Source organism: Amblyomma americanum, chromosome 2 (genome assembly GCF_052857255.1).
Source record: "Amblyomma americanum isolate KBUSLIRL-KWMA chromosome 2, ASM5285725v1, whole genome shotgun sequence".
In the NCBI taxonomy this organism is placed as follows: Eukaryota; Metazoa; Arthropoda; class Arachnida; order Ixodida; family Ixodidae; genus Amblyomma; species Amblyomma americanum.
The window spans coordinates 99,689,983-99,712,194 of NC_135498.1; the positions used below are offsets into that span (position 1 = coordinate 99,689,983).

A 22,212-nucleotide genomic window follows, 5' to 3' on the forward strand; every position below is an offset into this window, starting at 1 on the left:
AATTACTTTGTGGCCGCTAATTTCCCGTAGGTGTGTAATGTGCTGAACGCTGTCTGGGTGTTTCGCTAATAAAAGATCTAGAATATTTGAACGATTTTGTATTACGTGAGTAGTGCCTAGTAGAACTTGAGTGACGCCGAGGTTGTTACAAAAATCTAAGAATTTCCTTGCTTCGCCTTTGTTAACAGTGGGCGCTGTTTTATTATGCAATTAATATTCGCAAAATTAAAAGCACCATAAAGGAGGATATGTGAATTCGGGTGCTTTGCGATCCGTTGATTTTGTACATTATTCAGCTCATGGATAAAATCAATGCTGTTATGAGGTGGCCTGTAACAAACCCCGAATAAAACAATGTTAGGTGCAGCTTGGCATTTGGGCCATAACATTTCGAGGTGAGAAGAGTCATGTATTACGGCATATGATAAATCGGGTTATCAGAGTAAGCAAACCAACTCCTCGTTCGTGTTTACGGCCTTTACGAAAAAGCTGAAACACATCGGGTGTGTCCGGTGCAGTTATGATGTGAAAAAACCGCAATCGAATGCCGGAAGATTGGAAGGGGACGAAAGCTGCTGTCTGAGGTGGCGGCACAACCTCTTGCGGGAGGAAAAGCAAATTGTCACGGCTCTGGGCGGGGGGGGGGGGGGGGGGGGGGATATTTGACTAACGCTGAGTGCATGTGTTGTTGCCCAAATTTGGGCGGCTCCAATGTCCAGTTTAGCCCCGCACTTGGGCTGTTATCAATAGCCAATGATCCAATAAAGAAACATTTCCATACTCTTCACTACCAGTGAAAGACACTAAAGATTTAATTCTTTATTTTTGTTTCACGAAATCACCTACTGTTTTTGATTGCTTTTAATATATTTTTGATCTCAGAATTCGCTTTCCTTCAACAAATATCCGCAAGCATTCCCCTATGACAAGGCCTAAAATATGGCGGTTTTCTAGCAATAATTGGGAGTGTTTAAAAAGGTCGATAACAAAATTTTATAGTTGTGAGGTTTTTCACAATCATCATACATTCTGCGAAAACAAAAATGTCGACAAAGGGTGTATTTGAAGGACAATAATAATTTGATCATTTTTCAATTGACATTGGCAAGTAAAAGGTAGCACTTTACCAGTCATAATATAATACATATATTTTGAAACGTCAGAGCTATGACGGTGATTATGAATGAAGGAGAAAAGCTCGAATTATTCCAGTAATAATATGAAGTATGTTGCATACAAATTCACGAAGGACTAGCATGCTACCTTGTGCGAGGTTTGAAAGTTCCGATAAGATGAGATGGCCCTTACGAGGTGCTAAAATTCCCTTCAATTTTTCTCAGATTTTATTAGCATAGGTAACTACGAGAGAATTTGTACATGTTAAGGTAAGGTAGAAATGCACGTCAGTTTGAAATTCACGTTATTATAAAGAGAATAGAGGTTCAAGAAATGACAAAGAAGAGAAACATCAACTAAATTTTTCTTTACTTCGCCAAAAGACACATCTATAATGTTCGGAGGGACATGCGAACTACCTAAGAGAGAATAGGGAGAGATAAAAAAAAATTAAAGAGGAAGCTACTACTTTTCTACTCATTGCAGTCTGCTCCTAAAAATCTGAAGTTCCTTTTGCGATGAAAAATCTCAAATGTTTAGGGCAAGCCCCCAAGGTGGAGTAAATTTGTAATAAGGGCGCAATTACTCATTGGCATCCACCCAAGCGCAGCCAGATGGCTACAGAGGAAAGCTGTACATCTTTTTCGGAAAATTCGGAGTTAAAAAAAATTCGCCTCGGTCCGTAATTCGAAACCCGGGACCACCGCTTCACCGGAGCAGTCGCTCTACTTTGTAGCCGTATGGCTTCGCTTGCCCCTTATTGCCCCTTATTATGAATGATCACCATTAACCATAAAACATGACCTCAAAGCAAGCTTAATTGGCCTGTATCGATGGATTGTGGCGTTACAGCGACGAAGACGCTAGTTTTAATTTTAAGCGGAGCTTTCATAAGCTGTTAAAGGCAACAAATGTCATGCAGGTGTCGACATCACCGGTCGTATTAGGAATCAAACTGCGGTGCGTCTACAGAGTTTTTTTTGGGTGCGGCCTCCGGAGTTTCGGCTACACCACCGCTGACTTCAGTGTGCTGATCACGGAGTCCTTTTCGGTGTTGACGTCACATTTTGAAACAGGTGGCGGGAAAACAATAAATTCAATTTTCTCAGCATTAAATACGCCTTTTACTGAGGGACACTGAACACCATACCCGGAAAGAGCTGCAAAATCTCTTCTTCCTAAGAATAACAAATTAATGCACTTTCATTTTTCCTTTAAGTGCACGTTGCATATTGTAGGACTATTATATAACGATGCCGTACGTTCAACCTCCCTTGTCGACCATGTTTCCGTAGTTTCTAGAACTCTACAAACTGCATGATTAGGGAGTGAAAGGTGGAAAGAGAAGTAAACTCTAGGCGATAAAATGTGATGCTTCAGGATACTCCCTGCAAGAAAAGTTGGTACCGTGTGAACAAGAAATAATAGCAGAAAAATAAATCAGTAATGATATATTTTTTGCTGGTTACGGCGCATTAAAGGCCACCCCAGAAGCAGTTCACTTCCGGTTTTTAAGTTTCGGACCTCCTTGCCTTAGATCCAAAGAATTTTCGTTTTTTCAATGAACGAAGCAAAACCATTTAAAACGCGCCTGAACTGTACAGCCGAGGCCTAAATTGGTTTTCGAAGATTGCAGTACGTCAAAGATATTGTCCTAAATCCTGTCGTATGAACAGTTATTGGAAAGACTGGCGAATGCAAGTAACCGCCTTTATAAGTCTGAAATGACCGAAAACAAACCCGAAAATTTTCCTTCAGGAAACGCAGCTTGAATATCGACGGACGCGCCCCTCATGAAGTCAGACAAGCAAAGTTGCCCGCAGGGGTCGTTCCGACCGAGGCCACCCCTTATAAAAATTGTCTATAGGCAGTCTATAGACTTCTTTTAGGCTCTATTGACTTCCTATATATATTTCTTTTTGTCGATTTATAGTCTATAGACTGTCTATAGGCGAAAGTACACTAAAAGTGTATGGCCATAAATCTATAGATTGTCTATAAACTGTTTTTAACCGTTGTATTGCCTATAGACTGCTCTCTAGGATTTTTGTGCAGAAATTTTATGGATTTTATTGAAAGAAGTCTGTGGACAGTCTTCAGACTGTCTTATGAATTGTTTGTAAGGGACGAAACGGGAAAATTAAAATTTGCTTGCGCACACACCAAACATTTCTCGGCTGTGAAATTCGGCACTGAGCGTAGAAAAACCGTGGGAAACTTCCTGTGAAAGTTTCAGTAGCATACATTTAGCAAACACGAACCTAGAGATTTCCTTAAAGCGAGCATTATTTACTAAAGACGGCAACGTAAATAATATCTAATTGATGGGAATTATGCGTGTACGACTAATACGAAATAATTAAGTATTTAATTTTACGAGTTTTCAATTTGTAATATATTCCTAACCTATGTGTTTAAATGCATTTTAAATATCGGGGAGCACAGAGATGTTCGACACCAATTGTACATCCGGAAGCGCAGTCACGAGCCTTGCTTAGTAATCCTCTTCTAAAGCAAGACTTGCCAAAGTGGGGACTATATGAGAATGACGAACTCCGTTTTCCCGTTTGGTACGCCAGGTGGCGAAGATTTTTTTTTTCTCGTGTAATTGCTACGCATTGAACTTTCCACTACTTCGCCTATCAAAGTCAGTGAGAATAGAGAAGAATATGCTGAGTCGTTAGTAAAGAGGATATTGTTAGTAACTTTCTTGTTCGCGAGAAAAAGCGGCGCATTCCAAAGGTGCATTAAGGTTTTACGGTGCTCTTGCGCAAAAAGCGGACATGGGAGCTGAGTGATAAAATGGCTTCTTAATGACGTTTGATGTGCGACCTCAGTTCGTTGTAAGAAATCACAGCCGCTCTAAACTGTCATTTCAGCTCATAGGAGAAGTTGTCGGGCTAGTTGGTGGTGATCCATTCTTTTGTTGACAGCGCTTAAAAAACAAGGACAGAAGACATAGAAGATGACGCCAAAGGCGCCGAACTTCAACTTTATTCAAGAACACCGAAACACTGCATATAAACCCAAAACACAGGCGCCGATAAGCGGCGAAAGGTTTATGCACTCGTTGCAACAGAAATAATATGACAAGTAGTGGCAAAATGACATGGGAGCTGAGTGATAAAATGGCTTCTTAATGACGTTTGATATGCGACCTCAGTTCGTTGTAAGAAACCACAGCCGCTCTAAACTGTCATTTGAACTCATAGTTGTCGGGCTAGTTTGTGGTGATCCATTCTTTTGTTGACAGCGCTTAAAAAACACGGACAGAAGACATAGAAGATGACGCCAAAGGCGCCGAACTTCAACTTTATTCAAGAACACCGAAACACTGCCGAAGAACTGAACAGGGCATGATAAAACCAGAACAAGATGAGACAAAAAAAATATATTTTACCAAGTCAAAGAAAAACCTAGAACACGTGAAATAGTGGTGCGGTTTGACTAACGGAATTTGCAAGAAGGAGTCCGATAACATTGAACCAAAACATACACATCAACAAAAATCAAACGTCGTGAAAAATGAGAAAGGCGTAGTGGCAAGAAAAAAACACGCAATGAAAACACAAAAGTGACCGGGTACGCGAACGAAAATTTTACTGCATCTCATTTTTTTAACTTAAGCCGTGTTTTTTGTTGGCTTCACCTTTCTTGCTCATCCCCGTTTTTTTTAATCATTTTAGTTATCTAGCGCACTTCATCTTCTATGTTTAGCTGCGTTATTTGTTGGCTTCATCTGTTTTGTTAAATTTTCGTTTGCGTCCCACCATCGGAAGTGCTCAGTAGTGTGCTTATCGAGTTCTGAGGTTTCTTGTTTCTACTCGTTCTGCTAAAGACATGCTTTCCGCTAGTATAAAGAGGGCCAATACGAGTGTTGATAAAAGGGCTGATTCAAGCTGTGAAAAGGAACACGGTAGCATAGAGAGTTTTCAGTAAGACCTTATCTCAAACTATTATGCCCTTTTACCCTGCATGAGCGACCAATGGGCTTTTCCTCCTCCAGAAGAGTGCCAAAAAGGTCCATTTAAAAGAGTTTTAATTATCATTCATCAGAATCTCTATCGAATACATACTTAAAACTTAAAAGACGAGAAAGTGCCCGTTGCTGCTCTCACGGAAGAGCACAGGGAATTTTTGCCGCCCTCTTATGAACGACGGCACAAATTGATTATGGCGGATAGCCTAAGGTATCTGACATGCGCATGTACTGAACATGTGTGCATTTCTTTTGACACCCAAAAATTAACTTTAGAGACTTCATTGGCGCCTAACCTTCAAGACAATGCATGGAGACGCGCGGTAACGCGAAAAGGCAACAGCACTGCCTAGTTCAGACGTTATTTTTAAGTATTCGCATTACTATACTGTCAATGCCCATGTCAAACCACGTCCCTTTTGGCATGTATATTTCGGCTGCAATTAGGAGCGGAGTAATTGTAGTGTGCTAACCGTTTTGTCCAATTTCTTCAATATGTGATTTATATCCAAGTCGATGAAATCTTTCATTATTATAGAATCTCTTATTGTTATCGAGCATTGTGAACCATGCTTTCAAGCGTCATGGAAATCTCTTGCGTTATCCAGGACAAAAATTCTCCCGTTTTTTTTTTCTTTGCAGTTTCTACGTACACAAAGCGAACAAGGTTACTGGTTCAAAGAAATCAAAACACAAGTGGCCCATGGTTCTCAACCAACGATACTTCTGAACTACCGGAAGACGCCATTTCGGACTCGTCGCTAGACGGTCCACTGCCAGCCGCTTTTCAAAGGACCCTGAAAGAGTATCCTGTTGTCCCGGCCACCAGCGTTCGAATAGTGCTCATCGTTGCCTACTACAGATCTGGATCGTCATTCTTCGGCGAACTCCTTTCTTCGGGTCCGAAGACCTACTTCCACTTCGAACCCCTGCAGCAATTCACACGAGCGTGTCGTATTCGCCCCGGGAGACAACGACTCGCCTTCGCGCTACTTGACGAGCTCGTTCGGTGCCGGATGTACAATGCACCTTTGTTCACGCTCTGGCTAGAAAACCGCGAGGAATACCAGCACAACCGGTTCCTGGCTGACGTTTGTGGACAGGGACAGTCGTGCTCATCCCCAGGCCACATCAGCGCTCTGTGTTCAAGGGCTGAAACTCAAGTTTTCAAGTTCACAAGGCTCTCCGTCGCACAGGTATTTGTGGCATGGTTTTATATATATACAAAGCGCAAAGACTGGGAGCTTGAGGTGATACATGAAAAGAAAGTATGTAGCAGTTATATTCAGTAAGCATTCTCCTCATCTTCTTATAAGAGTATTGAGCTAAGGATGGAAACTAAATGATGAGGCTCATGTTGAAAGAAGAGACGACAGGATTGCGCCTCAGATAATAAACTGAAGTTAGTGATATCGCGCCCACAAAATTCACGCTCGATCTTTCAGTGTGATGCGTCAAATCTGCACCAGCAGTGTGTCAACCGTTATACCTCCATTTGCGCTTCGTATTTCCTATTTCTAATTTCTAATACGGCTGATCGCACCACTGGATCATCGCATCTTTTCTGCTTCGCTCCCACTTCGGCCACTCCCTATTCACTCTCCCGTTCCCCGCACTTCAGCACGTGCCGAACTGTCGCAACCTCTTCTCTAACCGAAGGACTGGGCGCATCCATCGCAAGCTGAAGCTCGAACTAGAATAAACGCAGCGCGGCCCAGTAGGAGCTCATCTGGCGCACGACGTCGACAGCGTGGTGCAGCGAACAAATCTGATTGGCTCTCCCCTTCGTGTGTTCTCCTCCCACTTCATCATTGCGAGTGCTAGTTTTGTGCGCCCCACTAGGGCCGCTGATGTGGTGGCTTGACAGGGACGCCTCATCACCGCGCCGTTAGCAAGTCACACGCATAATACTTCTGCTGCAATAAATGAATAGAGGGATATACGCGGGAGCCTGGGAGCATATGCTCAGACATTTTCGTGCCGACTTAACTGGATAACAGTAGTAATGACATTCTCTGCTGGTTTTTTCGCTTCGTGTGATTCTTCTAGATGAACAGTATGAATTCCCTAGTCCCCGGTGTAATCATTAAACAAATTCGGATATTTCTATGTTACTATATTTAACAATTTTAGGCCATTACACAAAATTTCTTACATTCCCGCCGAACAGTTCCTTTCCTGTTTTCCTTTGCACACCTCATTCTCTATCTGTCTTAGGACGTGTAAGAAGTTTAAACTTAAAATAAAATACCTGCACTTAAAGGTGAGTGGCGATTGAAACGGCGAGTGTTGAACGTTGACCTCCATTTTGCCCAGGAGAAGCATCTGTCAGGGACCCTATATATGTTCTTCATTTAAAACTCTTTCTGTTTAATGGCATCTAAATTTTATTTTTTCCCAAATTGCTTCGTTCGTTTTCACGTTGAGCGTACCATATGCGATGGACGCCCGTTCTATGTTCTTAATAATGAATTTTGCAAGCCTACTTCCTCTCAGCCCCGACCTTTCCACCGAAGCTTGGGTTCAACGAAACCCCTACACCACGGCCGCCGGCCCAGCCTGCTGGACGGTTAGCACCTGCCGAAGCGATGACGTTGAAGACTGGATGAAGCAATCCGAGGCATGAGCAGCTTCAACCGCTGGGGGGCTTCAATGAAGCTTATCTCATTTTATTTGTCCGATGTGGCCTAGACTTGTTTGACGAAACATGAAGAGGCTATTGCCGACTGGTCTCACTTCAAGCCGCAGATTCGCCAGATTTTTGGGACCACCGGCGCTGGCCCTGCAGTCTACAAAAAATTGATCACTCGCGTTCAGCTTCCAGGAATGTATTAAACAACCTACATTGAGGGCGTGCTTGCTTTTTGCTGCCATGTGAACAAGTCTATGGATGAGGCCGACCGCGTTCGCCATGTCCTGAAAGGCATCAACTGGTTCGCCTTCAATGCTCTCGCAGCACAGAACCCATCCACGATACTAGGCATTCGCAGCACTCGTCTGGACGACCTGCAGTCGTACCGACTTGAAGAGACCTGGGATTCACGCCCTTCTACAGATGCCGACTTGCGCACGCTGATTCGCTGCGTTTTTCGCGATCGTCGCGTGCTGGTTTTCCAACTCCTCCTCCTTCCTCCTGTTTGCGTGTTATGATCAAGGAAGAGCGGGCATCCTTCACGCTCTACTGCAGTCAAGAGCCACCTGTCCCTCGATGCGTTCCAACGTATGCTGAGGTTGCTGCGCCACCACCGTCACCTTACCTGCCATCCAGTTTTTAATATGTGGTGCGCAACCTCGCCGCTCTTTCTTCCAGACCTCCTGCCCCTGGTTGTCCTCTTGTATGGCGTCCCTGTCCACTCCATCCCACTTGTTTTTACTGCGAGATTCCTGGCCATGCCAGCCGTGTCTGTCGCCGGCGAAACTGTGACCTCCGCCAAGACACGTACCCGCAGTTTCCGTACCGGCCCAACTACGAGTATCGCGATCCTCGTCACACCCCTTCCCACCGACTCCTCCTGACCGAGCTCCGACACTAAGTGTATCGCGCTGCCGCTATCCGTCAGCTCATTCTACATCTCTTCATTCGGTTCTGTCCAATATGTTGTTCATATAAGTTGAAGGAACTTCTGTTGAAGCATTGATTGATACCGGCGCCGCTCTTTCCGTTGTCCTATCAGACGTGTGTTTACATTTTAAAAAGTCCGTGCACCCTGCTTCGGTTTATATGCTGCTCATCAGTCTCAGATACATCCTTCCATACAGTACATCGCTCCGATCACTATTAACAGCATCCGCCGTCATTTCGAACTCGCTGTGCTCTCTTCCTGTGCTCATAAACTCATTCTTGGCTGGGATTTTCTTTCTTCAGCTTCCGCTGTTATTACATTCCAACAATCTCTCGAGGTTACTGAAACTGACATCTGGGACATATCTTACTGGACACCTCATCGCTTGGTTACAGCCGCTGTGTTCTCCATCCTGGCAGCGACGATCTCATTCCCCTTGTCTCCGCCCACAATGCCAACGAGGACGCATTGGTTGTATCAAGCCTGATCTCTATGTCCCGAGGAATTTTTATTGTTACTTTGCTTCTCTGTTTTTCATGCGGTTCGCCTCCACTGGCCTCCTCTAACACTACATTTTCAGTCTATTCTTCTGCGCCAAGCATCTTGTGCCGTTTAAATCGCCAGCGCTCAGCGTATGACGCTTCTCGCGCCTTCCAAAGCAGCGCAACCATATTATTTAGTGGGAAACTTTACGCTACTACATGCGCCGACCTCACCTCGGACGAGGCATAAGCCTTGGTACCCGCAGTGAAGCATGCCTCTTCATTTGACGCCCATTCTGCAGTTTTAGGCCAAACATTTGCAGCCACCCATCGGATCGAAACTGATGGCTCTGGTATCGTTCTTCGCCACCCGTACCGATTGTCTAGTTCCGAACGCCAGATTATCGAGACCAATGTCACTGACAGGCGGAATTGTCACATCATACGTCCTTCGTCCAGTCCTTGGTCATCGTTTATCGTGTTAGTACAAAATAAGGTTGGTTCAGTACGTTTTTGCGTCGATTATTGTGGTCTCAACTAGTTAACTGGCAAGGGTGTACTATAGCCACTTCCTTGCATTGACGACGCCCTTGACTGATTACAAGGAGTCGAACTTCTCACCAGCCTCGATCAGCCATCCGGTTATTTGAAAATACCCATGCATGTTGATGAAAAAGAAAATACAGCCTTCACCACCCCATATGAATTATAAGAACTCAACGTTATTCCTTTTGGATTGTGCAACGCTCCCTCTACGTTTGAGCGCATATACAGTTCTACGGGGCCTCATATAGAAAACTTGCCTTTGATACCTGGACGGTATCGTAATCTTTTCGACATTTGCTGACCACCTCAGTCGCCTAGACGAAGTTTTAAGCGCGCGTGGAGGCGCTGGCCTTCAGCTCAGTACGAAGAAATTCAAAAATTTCGCTTCTCCAAGTCAATTAGTGCTTGGCCACGTCGTCAGCAAAGATGGAATACGGCCTGACCCAGATAAAGTTTTGGCTGCTCTGCATTTCCCACGTCCGTCCCGTGCCAAAGAGGTTCGCATTTGCCTCGGACTGGCATCCTATTTTCGTGTATTCATTCTCAACTTCGCGTCCATAGCGTCGCCTCTACACATTTCGTCTGGTGTGCCGACGTCTGTTGTGCCGAGCAGCACTTGCATAACTTAAATAAGCTCTGACGTTCGATCCACTTCTCTACCACTCACCAGGCTTAGAGGATGTTGTTCTGTCTTTGGGCAGCCGACGACGACGAGTACGCTGCACCTAGTGCTTGGGTGAATTGGTTTGTTGTTGCTGTTTCCTTGGTGTCATTACAGTGGCTGGAATAGGGGAATAGGGGAACAGCATTCCAGCCACTTTAGTGCCATGGCACGTAACCACGTCGGGAAATAGGCCAGGCTTCGGCGAGAAGAGCCAAAAAGAAGAGGGTAAACTTGTGCCACGCTAATAGTTGTGCTTTTGGTAATATATCAGAATAATTAAGGGGGACAGAAAAACAAACAAAAAAGAGAGAAGATCTGAGAATTGAATACATGAAAATTACTGAAAGATCTTTTAAATGCAAAAATTGTGGATACAATTACGAAAGGAATCTGCCGGCAGCTATTATGTAATTGTGGAGGTATTCGCAACCTTGACTTGGTTTTTTGGGGCGCCTTCTGTCTGCGGCCTGTCGCGAGTGCTGGGTAGTACGCCAAGACCACGCCTTGGACCTCCGCAGTGGTTGTCAGCTTGAATCCATCGCTATGCCGTTCGACACACCTCAAGCCGCAGTGTCACCCCAAGCTCCAACCGCTGTCGTGGCGCAGCCTCGCGACTCGGGTACCTTTTGTGGCACTGATGACGTCGATGTCGAAAAGTGGCTCGCCATGTATGAACGTCTCAGTAAGCACAGCCACTGGGACATGACCATCACGCTTCGTAACGTGGTCTACTTGGCGGGCACTGCGTGCGTCTGGCTCGAGACGCACGAGGAAGACCTTACCTCTTGGGGCACCTGTAAGCATAAGCTCCGGGGCTAATTTTGCAATCCAATTGGACGCAAACCAGGCGCTAAAAAAACCTTGCTTTTTGAGCCCAGTCGTCCACCCAGTCATACCTCGCCTACATCTAGGACGTCCTCGCTCTTTGCCGTAAAGTAGACAGAGCCATGTCAGAGACCGACAAGGTAGGCAACATCCTAAAGGGAATCGCTGATGACGGTTTTAAGCTGCTGCTCTGCAAAGACTGCGCAACGGTCAATGCCGTCCTCCAGGTATGCCGGCAGTTTGAGCAAGCCAGACACCTCCGTACTGCTCTCCGTTTCAACCGCCTTCCGAACACGGCGGCGACATCCTCCTGCGAAGACCTGCCAGCAGTGCAAGAGCCGTCCCATCCTGTCAATTTAACCCGAGATGTACGCAAGGGACTGGAGGCTGTGACTCCCATCGCCTTCGCCCCTCAAGCAGCCGATGCCACAATTGCTCTGATCCCGGCCGTCGTCCGTCAGGAGTTCGGGATGGTGGGCATCAATTCTGGCCGGCCTTCTGCATCGGCCTGTTCGCCAACCATCGCTCCTCTGGTTGCTGCTGCTTCACCGACTTCTACCATTCCGCCGCGTAACCGCTAGCGGAATCCTGCGGATTGGCGCACCTCGGATGACTGGCCAATCGTCTTCACCTGCTCGCGTGTCAGCCACATTTTTCGCCCCTGACGCAGCTGCTGGTTTTCGCCTCCTCAACCTAGCTTTAATTACGATTGCCGTGCCCGCAACGGACCTAGCTCTAATTTCGATCGTCCAGCCGCTACGAACAGGGCCAGATGTTTTCCCGGGCTGAGTTCTCACACGCTTTCGACACTCCGACCCCGCGAAGGTCCATCCGCTCGCCTTCACCTCAGGTCCGCCACTCCTGTTCGATGCAGCTTCAACGCCCGTCCACTCCACCCTTCTCTTACTCGGAAAACTAACCGATGCAGCTCCCGGAGGTGATGCTGCATTGACGACCCAGTCCAGAAATACTCTCGTGATCCTCGCTCCTCGCTGCAATCTTCTCGATATCTGCGTGTACGATGCACCACTTACCGCTCTGATTGACACTGGAGACCAGATTTCGGTCTTGAGCGTCTTCTTTTTCCGTCGTGTGAAAACGTTTGTGACAACATCGTTTTCTCAGCCCTTCGTGTCGCCGACAGAAATGCTGCTGCGTTGGAATATGCACTGCACGTGTTTGTATTGCCGGTCGTGCTACACCTTTCCTGTTCACTGCCCTCGGCCACTGTGCCACGTTGTGATCCTCGGCATCGACTCTTTAACGACCCACGTGGCGTTAATTGATTGCTCTATTAGCCTTCTTCGTTTGAACCTGCTTCTCAGCTCTAAAAGGACATTTGCAAGCCGCACCGCTTACGAGCCGCTGAATTTACTCGCCTGCCACGGATCGCTGCAGTCTATGTCCCAATGCCTCCGTTTCCCCCCGTTCCTGATGGTGCCTACGTCATTTACCCAGTCAAGGAGGTTGTCCTTCAGCGCAACGTCATCCGTCCACACACCGTCCTGACCGTAACCGGCAACCGCACCTATCTTCTGTTTCTGAACTTCAGTTTCTCTACCTAAGTTTTACCCTGAGTAATCGGGCTCGCTGAACTATTTCCTTTGGCCGAATGCACCGTTTCTCTTCTCACAGCTGAGCCTCAGTATGGTTTCCATGACCTTCTCTGCTCGGCCGCTCCCCGTCCGGACCCTGCTTCTAAAATGATTGCAACGCATTTGCTACCTGACCACTCCAGCACTCTACACCCTTTTTTGCTTGTTACAGTGACGTCTTTGACCTCAGGAATTGTCCTCTCGGCCAAACTACTGTCGTGATACATTGCATAAATATGGGCGACGCCAACCGCACACACAGAAAGGCCTATCGTGTCTCCCTTCCTGAGCGCCATGTCATCCAGACAGAAGTGGGCAAGATACTGGTGAAAAACATTATCGAGTCTGTAGCAGTCCTGGGGCGTCCCTTGTGTCGTTGGTCAAAAAGAAAGATGGCAGCTGGCGCTTGTCGACTATCACCATCTTAATCAGATAAAAAAGACGTATATCCTCTTCTAAGGATTAATGACACCCTCGACTGCCTACGAGGCGGAAGCTAGTTTTCTTCTATTTATCTCCGTTCCGGCTAGTGGAAAATTGCTGTTGACGAAAGGGATCGTGAGAAGATTGCCGTTGTCGCCCCCGATGGACTGTAGCAATTCAGTCATGCCTTTCGGCCTCTGAAACGCTCCTGCTACCTTCGAGTGCATGATGGACTTACTCCTGCGTGGCTTCAATTGGATGACGTGCTTGTGCTACCTAGATGACGTTCTCGTTTTCTCCCCCACGTTCGAAGGCCATCAACACCGTCTTTCTACTATCTTTGCCACCTTCCGCCTTGCCGGTCTCCAACTGAACTCCAAGAAGTGCAGCTTTAGCCAGCGCCAAATTAATGTCCTCGGCCACATGGTAGATGCTTCTGGTGTGAAGCCCGACCCTGACAAAGTTCGTGCCGTTCGCGAGTTCCCCACCTCCCGTTCCTCAAGCCATGTGCGCAGTTTATTTGGTCTCTGCTCGTATTTCGGCCAATTTATCCCGCATTTCGCCGACACGGCCCGTCCCCTTACCGCCCTCCTCAAGAAGGATGTGCCTTTCTCCTAGGGCCTTGACCAAGCTCGCGCCTTCAAAGCACAAGGTTGCGGCCCTCACTGCTACACCTATGCTAACCCATTTCAACCTTTTACGCATACGGAACCTCGCGCAGGTGCCAGTGGCCATGGTACTGGCGCCATCCTTGCGCAGCGCCAGCACGAGTCTATCGTGCGATTGCCTTAACGGAATTCCGTCCTTATTTGTTTTGGAGGCCCTTCCGCGTAGTTACTGGCCACCATGCCTTGTGTTGGCTGTCCTCTCTTAAAAACCATACAGGCCGTCTGAATCGCTGGTCCTTGCGCTTGCAGGAATACACATTTACTGTCGCCTTCAAGTCCGGCCAGCTGCACCAAATATTTGTCCCGCCATCCTGTCCATCCTCCTGATTCCCGCAACCGTGATACCGGCGATTGCGTTTTGTCCGTATCCGAATTTCTGTACATCGGCCACGAGCAGCGCCGTGAACCATATCTGCGCCCTATAATCGGCCGCCGCCTCAGCGACGCTTCCGATCCTGCTCTCAGCCTGTATGTGCTGCATCACGGCACCTTGTACCGTCGCAATAAGCACCCTAATGGCGCCGACCTCTTTCTCGTCGTCCCGACCCATCTCTGCTCCACAGTACTTGCCCGACTTCATGACGCTCCTACTGCAGGGCACCTCGGCGTGTCACGCACTTACGGCAGCATGCGCAGAGGGTTCTTCTGGCATGGTTTTACCGCCCTGTCCGCGGCTACGTTACAGCCTGCGATCAATGTCGGCGTCGGAAAACGCTTCCGCTTCCACCCAGTAGCCAGCTTCAGCCTAAATATATGCCAACTGACCCATTTTTCTGTATTGGTCTATATCTGCTTGTGCCTTTTCCCACATCAACTTCCGGGAACAAGTGAATTGCCGTTGCGACCGATTATACTACAAGGTACGCTACAACGCACGCCATCCCTACCAGCTGTGCCTTCGATGACGCAAAATTTATTTTCCACGGCGTTGTACTGCTTCATGGCGCTCCCCGTCAAAATCTTACTGATCGAGGCCCCTGCTTTCGTTCTAAAGTGGTCCACGACCCTCCGCGCTCATGCTCCACTCGTCCCAAGTTCTCGGCGGCCCACCACCCCCAAACAAACGGCCTTGCTGAGCGCCTTAACCGCACCTTGACAGACATGCTGTCTATGTATGTCTTAGACCACCATTGTGACTGGGACGTCAGATAACCTTTCGTGACGTTCGTCTACAGTTCCTCACGCCACGACACCACCGTACACTCCCCCTTTCTACCTGCTCTTTGGCCGCGACCCGTTGCTACCCTTTGACAGCTTATTGCCTCATGGCCCTTATACCAGCAGTTACGCTTGCGATGCCATTGCCTGTGCTGACGCCATTTGCCAAATCACCCAGGATCGTCTCGACGCTTCTCAGACTGCTAAAAAAACCTCGTTACGACCTTCATCACCGTGACGCCCACTACCTTCCCGGCTCCCTCGTACTCATATGGCTCCCTGCGCGCCTTGTGGCCCTGTTTGTGAAGCTACTGCCTCGTTACGTGCGTCCTTACCGCGTCTCGACGCGTCTGAGCAATGTGACCTACGAACTCACGCCCCTGCACCACTGCTCTCTCCCCGCGGCCCCCTCTACACAGCTTGTGCACTTCGCAGTCTTAAACCGTACCATTCGAACCCACCACCTTAGGACGCCCAAGGACTGTGCTTCCTTCCGCGGGGCGGAGGGGGTACTGTTACGGTACACAGTCGCGATGCGATGAGGACGTAGTTCTGTCGCTGGGCAGTTGACAACGATGAGGGTGCTGCAGCTAGTGTTTGGGTGACTTGGTTTTTGGTGCGCCTTCTCTCTGCGGCCTGTCAAGCCTGCTGCTGAGCTAACCCCCGTAATGATATTGATGAACGTTCTTCAACAATTCTGCGCACCGAAGCCAGCAGGCACGGTCTTGGCGCTGTGCTCATGCAGCGACAAGTTTCATCCACCGAAAAGGTTCTTGCCTACGCAAGTCGTACACGAACTCCAGCTGAGCAGAACTATACCATAACCAAACAGGGGTATCGCCGTGGTTGGGGCAATCAAAACTTTTGCCTCTATCTATATGGCTCGCTCTACACGATCGTAACTGGACACCATTCTCTGTGCTTGCTGTCCTCCTTAAATAAACGTTCTGGCTGACTCGGGCGCTGGATTTTCTACCTCCAGGAATTCGATTTTCAGTCGCATACAAATGAGACAAACAGCGCAATGACGCCCTACGCTCTTTCTCGTTGTCCGATCATTTCGCCGCCACACCAACCAAAGTCGTCTCCTTCGTCACCAGGCCATCCTGAGGGTACGCCACCTGATGCAATAACAACCGCCCCATGGATTTCGTCTCGCCAACTATGCCCAGAGATCTTGCCTACGAACAGCAACCCGATACTTACTGCCGAACGCTGTCTATTTCTTCACCGGTGCTATGCAGCCTCCGAACGCTGGACTGCGCCGCCAACTCAGCAGTTTCACAAGACAGACTGACACGCTGCTCCAGCACAACTTCAACCCTCTCCGTCATACCAGGTTCATGTTGTTTTCCGTTCCCTACGCTGTCAGCGGTTGCAAGCGTTTCACCCTTATCCGACCGCTGGTCATCTGGATTCCCAGAAAACATACGACCGCCTTAAACCCGGCTTCTTCTGTCCGGGCTTTTCGACCAGCGTTGAAAAATACGTCGCCTCCGGTGCTTCCTGCCAACACCACAAACGGTCAACGTCTCCTTCTTCGGACTTCCTACAACCGCCTCCTTGCCCATTCACCCATTCGAAGTTGTCGGCATCAACCATTACGAACCTCTACCGTTGACACCGGCGGGCAATCGCTGGGTTTTCACCGACGTGGACCGCCTCACCAGATACGCAGAAACTGCTGCTCTTCCTACAGATTACGCTGCAGAGATCGCTCATTTTTTTCTGCACGCCCTCCTTCTGCGGCGTGGAGTCCCTCATGCTTTTCTCAGCGAACGTTCAACGCCTTCCTTTCCACCGTCTTGGAGCGAACTTTTTATTCCTCGAAACCCACGCACAAAACACCATTCGTTTATCACCACAAACCAGGGCCTTCATAGAACACTTCCATTAGACTCTTTCAGACATGCTTTCCGCCTACATTCAATCTGACCATACAAAATGGGACTGACTGTCGGCTCACATTCGCTTACATTACGTTTTTTCTCTTTTTGTGTTATCCTTGAACCCCCAGTGTTTCAATTTTCACACTTTATTCTTATCTTCATTCGAACTTTAATCCACTACCAATATTGGTGTTTGCGTATTAGTGTGCTTCGTGTGCCCCCCTCCCCCCTATGTAATACCCTCTTCCAAGAGGGCCTTTAGGGTATTTGAATAAATAAATAAATAAATTACTGGGCTGCAATGAACAACCCGTTTTTCACCGTTTTTCCTTGACTACAGCCGGAACCCTATCTTCGTCATGCAGCCATCGTTATTTTCTGTCTCCGTCACTTCTTTCGCATTCTCCCACGAACAATTTACTTCCCGCATCGGCCACTGCCGTGAACTTGCTCTAATAAACGCAAAAGGTCTCCACGACTCCCGAAAACGATGTGGCCTTACCCACTGCGCAGAAACTAACTAGTTTCTTTTTCCTCCAGTGGTGAGCTTTCACTCTGCACACCCATGCGCACACCTGGGTTATGCGAAAAATTGATGAACGGCTATATTGCCTGTTCAGTGGTTGAACAAATGCCCCCGTTAACTATCGTGTCGCACCCGCTTCACCTATTACTGACCGTCGCTTCAGTGGCATCGAGATCATCCACGTGTCTACGTCAAGCCCTTTGCCCGTCATCACTTTAACCGCTGCCAGAGCGGTTGCTTCCGTCAGGTGGGAGGGGGGCATTTATTTTAAGAATTGCGTGTTGACCTCATCTTATTTTGTCTATATATATCATAATCTCCCACCTTAACCATCGTCCGAAATGCCATCCCTGCAAATGGCACTAAAGCCGCTGCTCCGGGAGTTCTCAATCTCACAGTATTAGAGCTGTGGACGCACCATTCTCCTTTTTTTTTTTACGCTAAGACAGATATAGCTGTGGTGTATTTATTTTCTTCAATAGTATGCCGTACACCAGTTTTCGGTTTTCTTCAGTGAAAGACCACTTGATTTTTATTGTTTTCCGTTTGTTCTCTGTTGTTTTTTTAAGTGCCTCATTCGCTCATAGATTAAAGGAACATTAAAAAAATTGCCTTTTCAAGCGTCCTTTTCAGATGTCAGCATAGCTTGACGAGACATTTTGAATGAACCCGACTACCTCGGGAAAAAACACTGTGAAGTGGCGGCGCAATGCCTCTTTATCCCGAAACACTGTGTAAACTTCAATCATTCTGATGGCGCAGGTGGTGGCCTGGATAAACCGGAACTCTGAAATCGCGCACCATGTACAAGTGGTTCATCTCGTACGGGACCCGAGGGGTATCTACGCCTCTCGTCGGCGCGTGAGCTGGTGCATGAGGGAGAAGGAATGTCGAAGCGCAGAAGCTCTGTGCGCACAAATGCGTCAGGACCTTGACGCGTTTGGAAATCTTTCAGGTGAAAGGTGGCTGAACCGGAAGCACAGGGTTCGCTTCGAAGATGTGGCTACTGATCCTTTTAACAAAACACAAGGGCTCTTTTCCAGTCTCGGTTTAGATTATGGTTCATATACAACCTCATTCCTGAAAACGCACAGTGTTGCTAACGCGAATGACTTGAACGATCTGTACTCTACGAAGAGAAACACAAGCGCGACCGTCCGGAGCTGGACTAAGAAGTTGTCGAAGGAGGCCATTGTGTCAGTTGAAAGTGTGTGCGGTGATATACTACGAAGGTTAGGTTACACTAACATTGCCGATGAATCGCGGAGCATATTAAAAGAATCACCAGCATAGAATTGTAATGGATCCGAGAATCCAGGCTTTCAAACGACGTTCACTAGGTTCGCGTCTTCACGCTCTAATTCGTGACAGCAGAAAATGACCCAAACTCTCGCCCTCAATATGAGCTGCAACACAAGAGCTGTGGCAGGAGATTGGTTCTTAAAGCATTGCCAGCTCATGGCTTCTGGAACTTTGCGCACTTACCCATTAATGCAAAGAATAATGTACACTTGATGTTTGTGCAACTTGTGTGCTCTGTATAAAGGCGCGTTGCTTTACAATAAACAGGAATCCTTAGCTGGTTCACTCCGCACGAGTTGCAAGTCAAATAAGAAATAGCGCGCCATGTCCTCTTTGCCTGCGTATCCTAATGTTGTTTGCGGATGTTCCAGCCTGCGTTAATGCTTATGTAAAACCTTGAATTGGTGGCTTTTCAAGCCTCCTGTTTCCTAATCAAAATATGCAGCGTAATCTAGCAAACCGGTGTAAGCGCTTACTGTGTAGGGGTACACATCCACTTATATGCATTCTGAAGTATAAATAGCCTGCCCATGCTTTCAGTCATGTCGACAACGAATAGGACGCGAGGGCAATACCAAGTAGAGGGACGGTCAAGAGTTCCCAGGCCCCCAAGGCAGCAGTCTCAGCGGCTGCTCTCCGGTGTTGTGGTGCTGCCATCGTAAGGGTGCTGGTGTCCCGAAACTGTGAGGATAACCGCTACAAGTGTGTGCCTTCCTCCCTTTATTACTCTCATTTATAAAGCCGCGAAAAAGCTTGCGCTGCGCCTCCCTTGGCTGCTTACGTCTCCGGTGTTATTTAGTCGACCTCGCTTCTAGTCTATAAATTACAGACGACTTACAACGAATCTGATGGTCACGCCAATTTCGACCGTTCTCATCGAAGTTCGTATTAATTGGACATTACTTATTACAGCCAAAGGATACAAAGTTCGACAACAGTGGCATTTCCTTAAGAAAACCCGTTATACGAGTCTTCTCCACCAAAGCAGACATTATTTTAGTACATTCAATGCACTTCAGTGCGCTCGTCCCTCTTCGCCGGCGCCGTTGCTACCGACGAGCTGATTTTTGTACGCGGCACAACAAACCGCCGTAGAAACGTTGGCAGTAAATGGTGGTAGGTGGGCCTCCTTTCCGAGGCATCACAGCGGTTTATTAGATATGTAGACGACTGTCTGGTGATAATGAACAAGCCGCATACTCGATCTGTTGGCGAAGCTGCTGCTGACGTTCTTGCCTCATTCAAAACGGTATCAAAGGGCTTAAAGATTACCTATGAACTCCCACGTGAAAACAGCATACAGTGTCTTGACCTAAGAATTTCATTTCTTGAAGAGCATCTATATTATGTGTACAGTCCTAGGTTACAAAAGGCACTCTTCCCCTACAGTAGTGCTCATTCATAGGTAGTCAGAAGAGGAATTGCAGTGAATTGCCTCAATACCGCGTTGGAAAAATCATGTTAGCATAGAAAGTTTCAAACCATTAAAATGCAAACAGAGCATTTGGGCATGTCCGGCTTTCCTCCGGATATTGTGTCAACAGTTGCAGAGAGCCTGCTACAAAAGAAAAAGAGCACTAAAAAGCAAGGTAAGCAAGACCAGACGCAGGCTACTCAGGTAAACTCGTTCCTTCGCAGAGTATCTAATAGCCTTAAGAAAGTTGCAAATAGATACATGTCAACGTGCTCTTCTCCGCGCCAAGCAAGCTATAAAAACTTTGTCCAGTTATGGTTAAAACGGAAAAGCCGAATTGTACTAACAAACACGAACTCTGGTTCTTCCGGTGCACTAACAACATAGTTTACAGCATTTCACTCACTTGTAATAAAGTGTACATTGGTCAAACCTGGCGTTGTTTCAATCAGAGAGCCAAAGAGCACTATAAGTGTCAACCCATTTTTCGGAAAACTAAGTTTCTCGGGCGCGGAAAGCATCAGATTGAAAGAGAGATTATGGAGGCGTAACACATCCGAAAAGCGGGTGGTCAATGTGTCAGCACCCCATCCTTGTTTCATAGTGATAATAAAGTGGCCTTTTTGGACAAACACGGTGTGCGGCTACGAGGAGATAATAGCGCTGTACTTAAGCTTGGTTTTTCTGAATAAAAACGTAGTTGGAAGTGCAGCATACGTCCTGTCGTGTGAGTTTTCTTCGTGTTCCGTTTTTTTTTTCATGCTGCAAACGTGTTTCCAGATGGATCTCTATCACGCAAAGGTATTTTCATTCTTTTTTTATTCTTTCATGCCATCATCACTGCGCGTATTGATGTTCTTCCTACCGCATGCATTGTGAAATGATATGCAGTGAACAAATCAAATATCAGCGACAGATTATTTAGCACTCCATTTCTTCGAGACCGTTCATATCACTTAGTGCGCGCGCATTCTGATAGGTCACTTTAGCCAATACCTTAACCGCCCTCGTTGTTTTTTCGTATTTTGAGGTCGGCCTTGTTTGATTGGGGAGTTTTGGAAAGGGGAGGGATGTATTATAAACCAGTCGTGTACTCTTCTTCGTTTTCGGTTGCGTCGCTTCCGAGTTGTAGCTTTCATTACAGCGTAAGCGGTTGTCCAAAGACTTGATTCATGTGCCCTTCCCTCCGTCCATATTCCGCTCATATACTTTGGTCTGCCTGGTGATCCATTTGCTCTTCTTAATCTACATCAATGACCTCCCTAACGATATATCTTCTAACATCCGTCTGTTTGCTGATTATTATGTTATATACCGATCGATTAACGATTTTTCAGATGCTCTCATTCTTCAACGTGACTTACAGTAGAAAAATGGTGTAAACATGGTTTATGTCTTTAAATGCCAGAAAAACGTCATTAATTACTTTCCAGCGTCACCATTCTCACGTAGTGCCCACGTATGTTTTTGGTAGCACAGTAATATCCTCTGTGACATCTTATAAATATCTTGGATTTTTTTTTAGCAGAGAATATTTCGTGGTCATCTCACATAGCGAAAATATCTAACGAGGCTAACCGCACTCTCGGCTTTCTTAGGCAAAAATCTTAAATTCTGCTCCCCTCTCGTAAAAATCCTTGCGTACAAAACCCTTATAAAGCCGAATCTAGAATAAGCATGCTCAGTTTGGGACCCTCATCACTCCAATCCTTCTAACTCCATTCAATCTATCCAAAACCGTGCAGCTCGATTTATTTTTATGGCTATTCTCTCTATACTAGTGTCAAAGCTCTAAACTCTAATGCAAATCTTCGCAATCTAGAAACAGGAGGTAAGATAGCCAGGCTCGTTCTCTACCACAAGTTCTATAATTTTCCAATTGATAACAGAGTTATATTTCCCGCTCAACGCCATTCATCCCGGAGCAGTCATTCCAAGTCTGTATACGCGCCGCACGTACGCACATCATCGCACTTTCACTCGTTTTTTCCACAAACAGCTAAAGACCGGAATGATCTGCCTGAAGAAGCGGTTCACCACTCCAGTGCGACAAATTTCAGGA

At 47.0% G+C, this 22,212-nt stretch overlaps 1 protein-coding gene across 1 annotated transcript in view; it reads left to right on the forward strand.

Annotated features, from left to right (window-relative positions):
- The window catches only part of LOC144118868 (carbohydrate sulfotransferase 1-like), a 42,872-nt gene extending 22,021 nt beyond the window's left edge, over positions 1-20,851 (forward strand). The window contains exons 3-4 of the mRNA XM_077651654.1: positions 5,738-6,291; positions 18,197-20,851. Coding sequence (XP_077507780.1) covers positions 5,738-6,291; positions 18,197-18,727 — 1,085 coding nt within the window. The 3' untranslated portion in view covers positions 18,728-20,851. The remainder of the gene's footprint in view (positions 1-5,737; positions 6,292-18,196) is intronic.
- The last annotated feature ends 1,361 nt before the right edge of the window (positions 20,852-22,212 follow it).